This window comes from Schistocerca nitens, chromosome 8 (genome assembly GCF_023898315.1).
Source record: "Schistocerca nitens isolate TAMUIC-IGC-003100 chromosome 8, iqSchNite1.1, whole genome shotgun sequence".
Lineage (NCBI taxonomy): Eukaryota > Metazoa > Arthropoda > Insecta > Orthoptera > Acrididae > Schistocerca > Schistocerca nitens.
In genome coordinates, this window is record NC_064621.1 from 440,335,583 (window position 1) to 440,347,634 (window position 12,052).

The following is a 12,052-nucleotide window of genomic DNA, read 5'->3' on the forward strand; positions in this document are numbered from 1 at the left end:
AATATTCACACCTGTCAGCACCTTCTTTCTTTGGAATTGGAATTATAAAATTCTTCTTGAAGCATGAGGGTATTTTGCCCATCTCATACATCCTGCACGTCTCATACATCTTGCACAACTGTTCATAATAAATTCAAAATGCAATTTTTAAGATCGTTTTACCAGCTTTTGCAGTGCTGTGCATTTCCTACTCAGTCATGATGGCGAATGAAGTCAAGCCCATGCTGAAAAGGAAATGTCTGGATTTGCATAGGAGAGGCGTGCTTGTGCTTCAAGACAATGCCCTACCTTATATGGCACAACTGATGCTTTGAACTATTGGTAAAGTGGGTTTGGAGCATCTACCTCACCTTCTGTACACCCCCTTCAGATTTTTATGAGTTTGATGTGATGAAAGAAGCTTTTTATGGGCATCAAGTCCAGCAAGAATGAAGAAACTGTCCCTGAGATCAAGAAAAAGAATTTTTAAATTAGGGGATAAGATGACTTGTAAAAAGATGGGGTAGGCATGTAGAAGAGTGTGTTGGGTACATGGAAAATTAGACAAAAATGTTATTAATTTAATAAACCATTTCTACAGTGCAGTTATTTGTCATTTTCATTATTGAATGACCCTCTAATTATCTTTGCTATGATAGTGCTGTTGCTGTGCTGTTGCAAATGGTTCAAATGGCTCTGAACACTATGGGACTTAACATCTGAGGTCATCAGTCCCCTAGATTTAGAACTACTTAAACCCAACTAACCTAAGGACGTCACACACATCCATGCCTGAGGCAGGATTCAAACCTGCGACCATAGCAGCAGCGCGGTCCGGACTGAAGCGCCTAGAACTGCTCAGCCACAGCGGCTGGCTGCTATGCTGTTCATAGTAGCTTACGAACACTCCTATTTCCTTATTCACTATTAGACCTGCTCCTGCGGTTATCCCTATTTATTGTCATTCCGTCACTGTCTATTCATCTGACTCAGAGTCCTATTCTTCCTGCATCCTCACATCACCAATTCTTACTACATCTAATTTCTACCTTGCCTTTTCTCTTTTTGTATTGTCTAACATACCTACAAGATTAAGGAAGCTGATATTCCATGCTCAGGCCCATGTTACCAGTTTTATTTTTCCTGGTGGCAACATCCTCCTGAGTAGTTCCAGTTTGGTGATTGGAAAGGTGGACTATTTTATCTCTGGAATATTTTATCTAAGTACTGCACGTCCTCAGGAAATATGATGGATGTTGTTTTCCTTGCTTTTTGCTGGCTTGTTTTCATTTGTGTATATTACCATTAATGATCATAATTTTTAAGATTTAACAATTGATAACACCACTATTTGTAGAATAATTCAGCATTACTGTTACAGGAAAAACTTGCTCAAAAAGGGGTCTCATGGAATTTTTCCAAATTGGACAAGTTCCCATGTTACACGGAACACATAGGGCTATATAAAATTTGTCAAGTACTGTGCTCTAAAGTACAAATTTGTTACAAACTTGAATGCATAAGATTGATGTGCCACAATAGTATTTATTTAATAGTTCATTGTGAACCAGCATTGGCTTCCTAGGCCATCATCAGATAGCTTAATACTGAACAGATAGTCCACACAACTTGAGTGAAAGTTCATAGATGTATAAATATTGTTTTTCAAAGATATATGACATTTTATGACTATATCGATACAAAAAACAAGCATAATGTAGTACCCAAAGAGGCTTTGAATGAATAAATCTTATATTACACTGTATTCAAAAAGTAAACATATATGAATATATAAGCCAAATACGTTGTATGAGTGAATAATAGCACAGACTACTATGTTATGTGGAAAAACTGGTGAATACGATGAATGGGGAGGAGGGGGGATGGGAGGAGGAGAAAGTATTCTATGTAGAGTAGATGGGACCATTACAATGAGCTCATTGTCTAGTGGTGAGAGAAATATTAACTTGGCTGTTGTTGCTTTAGTAAAGGTGAGTAATGAAACTGTATGTCGCCATTAACAAACAGATCAGGATTCTCTCATTGGTGTTTATTAATGGCCAGAATTTCAAGCAATGTTAGTTTTCTGTCTTTACTTCCTCTATTAAAAACTTTACATTTAATATCATATGAATGCCATTCATTTAGGACATGTTCAGCAAATGTGGACTCTTCCTTTTTCTGTCTACCCAGTCAGCCTAGTTGTTATTGTCCTATCTGACTGATCAAAAGCCAGTCCATAATGAACTATTAAATAAAAGTTATTGTGCAGCATTAATATTGTAGACTGTATTCAAGTTTTTATGTGTCTATGTGCCCCCCAGGAATCAAAAGAATTTTCTATAAATAGTATACATTTCTAATTATGCATAGATTTTCATACATTTACTCCTGTACAGTAGATGTTCAGTTACTGGAAATTGTATAATAGGACACCACACTATTATACTAATTGATAGATAATATGGCATGTCTGTATTTTTACTGACTTTAAATTTGTTTTGCATACATATTATTCCTGTGTTTATTTGCTTTGCATTCCTCTTTTATTCACCACATGTGATGAAGGGAAACCTATTTGGATCTCCTGATCAAAATTGGTTTTTACACACAATTTTTTCCACAATACAATACTTCAAAAAATGTTGGTGACATTTTGCAACTCTTCTTCTTCCTTTGTTTCTCCTTGGTCATCTTCTGTGTTGCAGATCTCTGTTAAATCTGTTGCTGAAGTAAAAGTGGAATGAGCTGACAGCAATTCATCACTTCAAATGTAGTCATCTGCACTATATGAAAAGTTTTGCATTTTAATCAATTCAGCAATTGCTGCTTCATTTTCTTGAGCCTCAAGGGCCACAGTGGCATCTTGTTCTCGACCTCCAAGCCACACTTTGTTGGAGCACTTAAGGACAGTTTCGAGCTTTATTTCTCGTACAGCCAACCCAATCCAATCCAATATACTGCATCCAGATCAGAAACTGAATATGCAACAGATCAGAAACTGAATATGCAAGAGCAAATGCACTTTTCATGTCTTTAACTCAAAGACTAAGAGGCTGTGTCAGTTATTGCCTATAATGGGACTTGAATATGTAAATTACCAGATTCATGGTCAGTATGAGGTTGGTTGAACCTGGTGGGAACCAAGACAAGTTCATGTTTGATAACTTATTTTTGGCTGGCAGGTTACATTTTCTGTGAAAAGGAGATCTCGATGATTTCCTTTTTTCATTGTGGAATTGAGAGAATCCACCCACTCATCCATAAGACCACTCACAATCCACATCTTTTTATTTCTTCACCACATGACTGGAAGCTTACTCACAGCTTTGTTTTTGAAACAAGGGGGTATTGCCACCTTTCCAATCACCAGTGGCTTCTCGACTTCAACTAACATTTTACCACACAGCATTATAGGAAATCTTTCCCTGGACATTTTCTGTCAATGCACTTTTCACCTCAAATTGCTAGTACAGGTTTTGAAGGCAGTGCGTGATAAAACAGTGCAATGTAATTGGCAGTGAATGTGCCTATAGGCATTTGCAATTCCATTGTACACTAATGTCTTCGATTCTATTGCTGCACTTTCCTGCACACATTTCTTTTCCCCACATATTTCTTCTACATGATGTTTTGTCTAGCTTTAAATCTGTTCAGTTATCTAACAGATCTCTTAAATTCCACATCCCAAGCTCTTTAGGAACTTTCAGAGACTTGCTCTGCAACAAGGCTCAAGACAAAGTTAAATTTGTTGCCCACTCACTTACGAACCATTTACACAATATCTCATTAATTTCTTCATTTCCGTCTTCGTCTTCTTCACTTTCCTTTCCAGTTGCCCATTCCCTTTCATCCATTCATTTCGTATCTTATCCTTGTTTCTCCAAGCATCATAAGTTTGTGTTTTACAACATTTGAAATTCTACATCATTTCACACATGGAGAGTTTGTCTTTCCTACTTGCCTCAATTTCTTTAACCTTTTCATTAAGTGTTAGCGACACGTACTTTCTGTTCAACATCATGTTATCACTTAAGGTGCCACAAGACAATTGAAACTGGCAAAAAATAATGCAGGTAGTGTATTTCTTTGGAATGCTTGACCTTGTAGGCTAAAACCATTTTTTTAATGGAACAATACTCACCTTTTTATACAACAGCATTGTGAGGGATGTACAGTCTTCATGTTAAAAGTAGTATTTATTTAGACATCAATAATTGAGGTATACTGTAATACAGTGGTCTAAAGTTTTTTTCCACATTATATAGTGAATTATTAATTATGTCTTAAAATTTGCTTTCCATTTTCACATTAAGCATGTTCCACTATGTACAAAAAAAATTTTGTATAAAAGTATATTGAATCTGTCATGACTGGTTTGGCCAGATTTTCCAATTATATATGTTCTACTTTCTTGAAGTCTTACAGTATTTACTTTTTGTATTCATAAATTATACAGCTCTTGAACATTATGTGGCCCTCACATTTTCCATTGCCTCCTATCTGTACACAGAATTTTGTTTTTTATTTTCAGGTTTCTGAAGAAATTTATGCCAAATATGAAGTTTAGCATCTCATTTACTGTCAATAGGTACCCTCTGCAATTACAGCACCGTGCTTTGACACTGTTAGAAAGCAGTAATATGAGCTCATTAATGTTTCCAAATAAATACAGTCATTCATCATCTGCAAACATTCAGTAAGTCTCTGCTGAATCTTTTGTTAATAATCAATAGTCATTGTTAAATGAGACAGCATTATCTACAGCCCATGATATCGTTAAGGTAATTTATTTCATTTGACATAACAAATTTCAATGCATTCTTACTGCATGTTTCATTAATTCGTTAGACTGTCAGGAGGTATTATTTGTAAGCATTATGGGATGGATAACACAGTGGTTGAAGAAAGAAATAAGGTGCATTGTATGTGGAGTATGTGAATAATGATAGTAAATTCTTTTTATTGTCCTGCTAATTATTTGGTGTTTTGTAAAATAGCTCATGTAACATGACAGCAGAAAATATATTTGCTGTTGATAGGAAACCTGTGACTGGCATAGTGACAAATTCATGACAGTCAGTGAAAGTCAAGAGTACAAGCACTCAGTTATGGTATGTCACTCCCAAGTTAGTTATGAGTACCCCACTAATTACTGAAAAAAGTATGGTAATCAGCATTACTGTGTTTTTAGTCTAGGAGATGACCAAATACCACAATAATTGCCTTTAACGAAATCAGCAGCGTACATGCCCGGAGTAATAGTTGGTAGGATACTACAGCTCATTTATGAAATAATGAGAGGCAACTTTCAGCATATTAAAGTTTTTTAAAACCACAATTTACTTAGCAACACACAAATCTATAGTCTGTTATCGGTGAGTGTTCATTTGTAGAGTGAACTGATATAAACTTCGGAGCTCAGTGGCATGAAAGCACATCACTTAATTTAGTGCACAAATTAATGTTCCTCACAGAATAATATTCCATGCAAGCTGTTTCACAATAGAATTTCTAGTTCAAAGCAACTACCCACACAGTTTCAATGTTCCGACTGCACCATAAAACAATAAAGTATTTTGGTACCTCATACACTGAAAAAGTCCAAGTACATCACTCGTATATGAAACTTTTCTAGGTATCCAACACACTTAAATTTCTAAATACATAAGGCTACTGATAGAAAAAGTTCTAAGTTGTACTCACCTACCGTTGACTTGCCAACCAAACTGTTGTTTGTTTCCCATCTGATTACTGCCCAAACTCACTTCCCCTGTTTGCTTTCAGTCTCCACCTAGTTTCATCCATTCCTCCCACAGCACACATCAGTGCTACCCATCCCATTCTGCTAGGTAGTACTTTTATGACAATATTTGTATATTATGCCCTACAGAAAAGTTGAAACCATAAAATGTGCTTGTTGAAATGCTGACTCCAACAGTAACAAGTACTTAACAACTATAAGATTTGGTCATAAAGAATTTAATTGATAAAATTTCGATAAATTGCACCATGTTGTTATAACAAAGAAAAATATAAAATTAGTAGTGGATAGACATATGATGTATGGTATGATTTTGATCTCCTTCTCTCTCTGACATCTCACCACTTGTCTTTGTCCCTTCTAACCTTCATAACAGTTGTGTACCCCTCAACCTGGGGTATGAGTGACTTGTTCCTCCTTTCCAACCTTCCCAAACATATCCCTCTAGGAATAGGTTTGGCCTTTTGAATGTGTTGATCAGTAATACTGGAATTTTGTCTCTTGAAGATAATGACTGGTAAGCCACTTGGTCTACCTGTAGTTTTACAATTCTAGAAGTGAACACTCTTTTTGACACATAAATTTGTATATGTCATTCTTATGAGTCTTTTGCTTCTCTTTCATTTTGTGCACTCGTAATGGTGGTAACTTGCACTTTTTGTATGTAATTTCACTGATTAATGCCATAAAATTTTTACCATGATTAATTACTCTTGAAACATATGTATTTATAAAAGCAAAGTTATTTCCTTGTAGATAAATTCTAGAAGTATCGTATGCTGATGAGTTTTTAAGCATGTCAGTTGTGTACTGGCTACACATTAATAATAATGTCTATTAATCGAATAATAGACATGATAGATAAGTAGCCCTTGGTGCACATGTGCACCGCAGTGGACAGTTGTTAATGTCACTTCTTTGGCATTTTCTATCAGTCCTGAGACTGCAAATGCTTGCAGGGGACACTCCCTACTGGTGCTATAGCCTCTGTGCATATGCATCTTCAGGACTGATTGAAAATACCAATGAAGGGACCATTAACAGCCGTCCACTGCAGTGCACATATGCACCACAGGATAAAATGGAGTGTGGCTTCATAACTATCCATGTATGGCACTTGAGGAGTATAGTCTGTTGTTTCATAATTGACTGCTGTAAGTATATTTTTTATCTCCTGTTAATTTTCAATCAAATTGCATAATTAGTCATCCTAAACTGTCCACCAACCAGAGGCTCCAAATTTTCTTTTCATAGCTGTGTTTACATTTTGTTCAGTTCACATGTTTCAGTCTGTAGCTTGTAACTCTCATACTGTATGATACAAAAATCCACAATTCTTAGTGATCTGTGTGCTGCCATGGAATACTGTAACCATTATAATGACATTCAGGGGACACACACTACTGCTCGCTTGTGACACACAGAGAGGAGAGGCAGACCGACACTGTGACAGCTAGTATGTTGGAGTCTGGCATGATCCCATCAGAGGTTGTGCCCGAGGATCAGTGGTATCTGAGTAGTAGTGCAACAATCGTTGACAGTAATATTGACCCACCTACCCGGTTTCCGTGGCAATGTTGGGTGGTTCTACAACAGTTGGCTGTATTTATTACTTGATAAAATGGATTAATATGATATGTTAAATATAAAAAATGGCCCATTATTTGGAGCGCACATATCTGCAGACTGGTCGGGTCGAAAATTTTCCTTGCTCGGGGACTGTGTGTTAGTGTTGTTATAATCATTTTATCTTATCTTCTTTGACCTTCAAAACACAAGCCACCAAAGTGGTTGGTTTTTAATTGGTCTGTATAAAAGAATACTGCACTTTTCATAAATTTTTTGTATATAAAATATTTTACTTTTTTTCATCGAGATGTACTTCATTTATGGAGACTCCTCAGTTTTTATGGTATTGCAACTACGTGCAACATTTTTAGACTGTTCTGGTTTTTTAAAAAAAATTGCTTGGATTTCCATAGCATTTTTTTGTTTCAAAGATAAAGTAAAACACATGTCAAGTGAAGATGTAGACATAGACGTATACACTTGCATAGTGAGACAGCTCTTTCCAATTTTACTGACCATGAAGATGGAAAACTATAAATACTTGTAAACAGTTATTTTCATATAATTGTATGAAGTCAATGAGGTTTGACATTTTTTTTAGCACATACTTAATGTAGTTTCCTGCCTTGTGTGTTTTCGGACACAAGAGAACACGTCGAAAAATTTTCATGATGTTTTGAGTCTTTGCCGTAGTGCAGGAAAGATGATGCAACGTGTTCTGTAATTTGTTTTGGAATAATGAAAAGTATAAATAATTGCATTTGGAAAAGACAGACGTCCACCAATATGTTTTTATCCAGTAAACACCTACAGTTTGGTTAATCATTGTGAATTAATTACTACTGTACTTGTGATGTGATTAGGACACAAATCTGGACCTTCATGCATTATTGAGCAGAATTCTACCAAAAGAGCAGTCTTAGGTTCTTAGTATGGTATACAGTAGCGATCTGTAAAGTCAGTGAGTATTGCAAAAGAAAAACTTCAATGGATAGCCGAAGTTTGAATCCATAAAATTACCTGAGCAGAGACACATTGTTACAGGATGTATGTTTTGTTAAGGAGCCTCACTTGCTCAATATTTATTGCAGAATACTTAGTGCAAAAAAGTTGAGCTCTGCATTCTGGTCCTAGACAGACCGATGGGGCCGAACTGACCACCATGTCATCCTCTGCCAATGGCATCATCAGATGTCGTGTGGAGGGTCATTGCTCAGCAACCTTCTCTTCCAGTCCTCATCAGGTTTCTTCATCTCGGAACTGCCACTAATCTGTCTAGTAGCTCCTCAGTTGACCTTGCAAGGCTGAGTGAATCCCACACCAATCCACCCACCAAGGAAAAATGCCTGGCAGTATCAGGAATAGAGCCCAGGTCCTCTGCGTGGCAGTTAGCCATGTTGAACACTCAGCTACTGAGGCAGACACACAGTACCGTGTTTTGCACAATAATATTGACCAGCTGAGAGGGCTATTGACCGTTTGTGTAAAATATTAAAGGAAACTACAGAGTTCTAAAATAATGATACTCAATATAATGTGCCATATATGGTACCATCTAAGGATGATATTGTGCAATTCACAGCAGTTCCTGCTGAGACTTAATGATTTGGGCATATTCGAACAAATGATATTGTGACACCAGATGAATATGAATTCATCAGGAAAGGCAAATGAAAGGAATAATTTGGTGAACTGCTTTCAGCAGAGTAGTTTGAGTATATATTTAATACATATTCAGTAATTATCTGTAGAAACATTTAACAAAAGTGCTTAATTGCAGGGAAATAACACTGCACTGTGTATTAGTTTTTTCAGAAACTTGAATTATTTTTTTCAAAAATATGTAACAGCAATACCTACTGATCCTCTACACTGTTATCTTTTTCTTTCGTGATTTATATACTTTCTTGTAGACGTCTGTTTAAGGAGTTGGTCATTCTGCTTCACAGTATGTTCATTTCCTCGTGAAGTTTGTTGTAAATAATCAATTACAGTTGAAATGGAACAATGATGTACATATTTACAATAGTGATAATACCAGAAGTAAAAATTACATTCATTACTCTGTAACACCCCACCCATTGCTTGCCTGGATTTTGCGTGTGTTCGCCCCTAACAAACAACTTACAGAGAAATCGGGAGTGGACATGTTCGCAAAAATGGATAACGGTAGATTTAAATGTCCCCCTGTCACCCCTAATTAACCTGTGGTGGTAGTGCTCACAACTATTTGAACTCTAAACATGAACCGTAACGAACACTTAGGGTGTTCAATGACATGAGACAATTACACAGAAATAAAAATGAAACAAAAGGGTGAATTCAGGATCAATTACTGAAAGTAAAAGCTCTGCTGAATCACAATAAATTTTATTATAACCTTCAGATCAATGCTGAATAAAACAGAATGAAAAATTTACAAATTACCCTCTTAACTGGCAATGGCAGTGAACTGTGACAAAATCGATAGACGTGATCTCTTATAAATTGGCTGACCAACTGACATCGACACAAACGTAAAATACGAAGAACCACTACACCCCAAAGTGTCATGAAACCTCCGTGGAAACAGCAATTGCATGAGACCCAACTATTTAATGTTACTCCTAACTGGCTGAAGCGGAAACGATCTCACCGTAATACTGCTGAGGTGGCTGCGATCTCAGGTGAGCGAAGGCGCGGCCATAGAGTACGGGTGCGGCAGCTCGGAAATTGCACTCCTACAATAGTTGGACAACAGACTGCTGCCTGTAAACTTAGCAAATTTCAACAATCTTCCCATCAGCAAAGAGCTGGCACGGCTAACATCCTCTCAGAACGAAAGCCTAAGACGGAAGACCACGACAGAGTGTTGAGCAAATTCGCTCTTCACCTCTGTTTCTCCCACCAAGACTTTACTGAGCCAATAACATTGATAGAAGCTCTCAAAATACCCAGCTTGCCATGCAAACCAATGTATGGCCTGGGAATTGAACTCTTTTCCACAATTCTTCCATTTCCACAAAATTTCATGAGTAAACTCCGCCCAAGCCATCTGGGAAGATCCACAGCTGCAGGCAACAACAATTGTTCCAGAATTTATCTCATAAGAGACCACTTGATAGTTTGCCCTGCAAAATTCACTGTCGGAGCGAACAGAGACTCCAGCTATGGAAATTTTGCTATTCGGGACTCCTGAACTGCCCCCCTTGAATTACTTGGAGGTGTAAAATTAATGGAACTTAGGTGCCCGCAGGTCCTGCAAGCTACTGCTCTGTTTAGTAAACACTTGATTTATCGCACCTGGAGACACACCTGCCTGAATGGGCGCTAATGACCTCAGTAGCTGAGCGAAAAAAAAAAAAAAAAAAAAAAAAAAAAAAAAAAATGCCTGAATGGCTGACAGCCGCTGTTGTCTGGTTGCTAAATGGATTACAGGGTTTTCCCGGCCCTGGTCCATTCATAACATCAAGCCCCCATCTCTGGCTGCTGGCTGAGCTGCCCGCCTCCTAAGCCATCGTGCAGATACTTTCCACAGACATTTTAAACACCGTAATCTAGAGTGTTACTCCAACAGGCAGTAACTAATTATCTACAAATTGATTACGCCGCTGTCAGTCGTTTTTTATTGACTTAAAGTGCTCGCAAAGTGATTATAGTTATGTTAAATGGACTCATGTAAGGGGCAAGACGTTGCCACCTTACAACTCCACATTAAAAGTTATCTTTAACAAAAAATATAGTACACAATGCTTCAACAAAAGTTTTGGGTCACTTATGCAGTCATATAAAATGTCTGCCAGATACCAAAGTAAAACTTGAAAACAACTGAAAAAGTTTCAGCTTGGCAACTCTTGCTATTCCATAGAAAAATTTCTAAAAAAAGGGAGTGGGACAGAGAGAGAGAGAGAGAGAGAGAGAGAGAGAGAGAGAGAGAGAGAGAGACCAGAACTGTGGAAAGTGAAATTTGATAAGGATATGGACATTATCTCTCTGTGTACATAAGGTGTAACAAAGTGTACCAATTCATTGAACGATCCAGCATTCAGCCATTAAAAGTTCTGACAGTCAGCTTGTTCTGGTGCAACTTCTCTTAACAAGGTAGTATGGCTGTGTGTAGAATACCTTCCAAGCCACTTTTTCACCCAGTACTGTTTCCTCTCGCTTTTCTTTTTGCAACATGTAGTGACTGCAGTCACTTTACATGTGGTGTTACTTCATCAAGTGCCGACATGTTCGCAATGAAGGCAGAGTTCTAACTGACATGTCCCAGGCCACTTTTCCATAATATCTTGACAAAATGTTGTTGCATAATAAATGTTGAACTTTTGAGGGCACCTTTCGGAACAAAAGCATGTATAATGACAACACAGTTTTTCTTTGGTATGTGTGTGTGTAGTTTTTTATTATTTTTTTATCTTTTTAAAATGTAGTATGTTGTCATTGTTAATGATTTTTGTGTTTGTGTACCTACGGAGAAGACTTGTATTATTTCTAAAGCAAAATCTGCCTGATAAAAATCATTAAATTACAAAGAGACATAATTGCTGGCCACTTATTATCTTCAGGAGGGATATTCTAAATACTGCTAATCGAAACATATAAAAGTAGGATAAATTATCCAAGCTTTTGAAACTTTAGTCTCATACTCAGGCAGAAAACAGCAGTAAATTTGGGAATGGTTGTAAAGGGTGAGGGTTGGGAGGGTTCTGTCACTCAGACGTGAGGATGAAAAAGACTCACCTGTTGTGGGGATGTCTT

The 12,052-nt window shown here is 37.2% G+C and overlaps 1 protein-coding gene across 3 annotated transcripts in view; it reads left to right on the forward strand.

Moving 5' to 3' along the window:
• The window catches only part of LOC126198627 (putative helicase MOV-10), a 380,400-nt gene that overhangs the window by 217,479 nt on the left and 150,869 nt on the right, over nucleotides 1–12,052 (forward strand). For 2 of the 3 annotated variants that reach the window (XM_049935085.1, XM_049935084.1), the window contains exon 11: nucleotides 4,514–4,678. The exons of the other annotated variant lie outside the window; for it this stretch is intronic. In XM_049935085.1, the coding sequence (XP_049791042.1) occupies nucleotides 4,514–4,678 (165 nt within the window). The remainder of the gene's footprint in view (nucleotides 1–4,513; nucleotides 4,679–12,052) is intronic. 3 annotated transcript variants of the gene reach the window in all.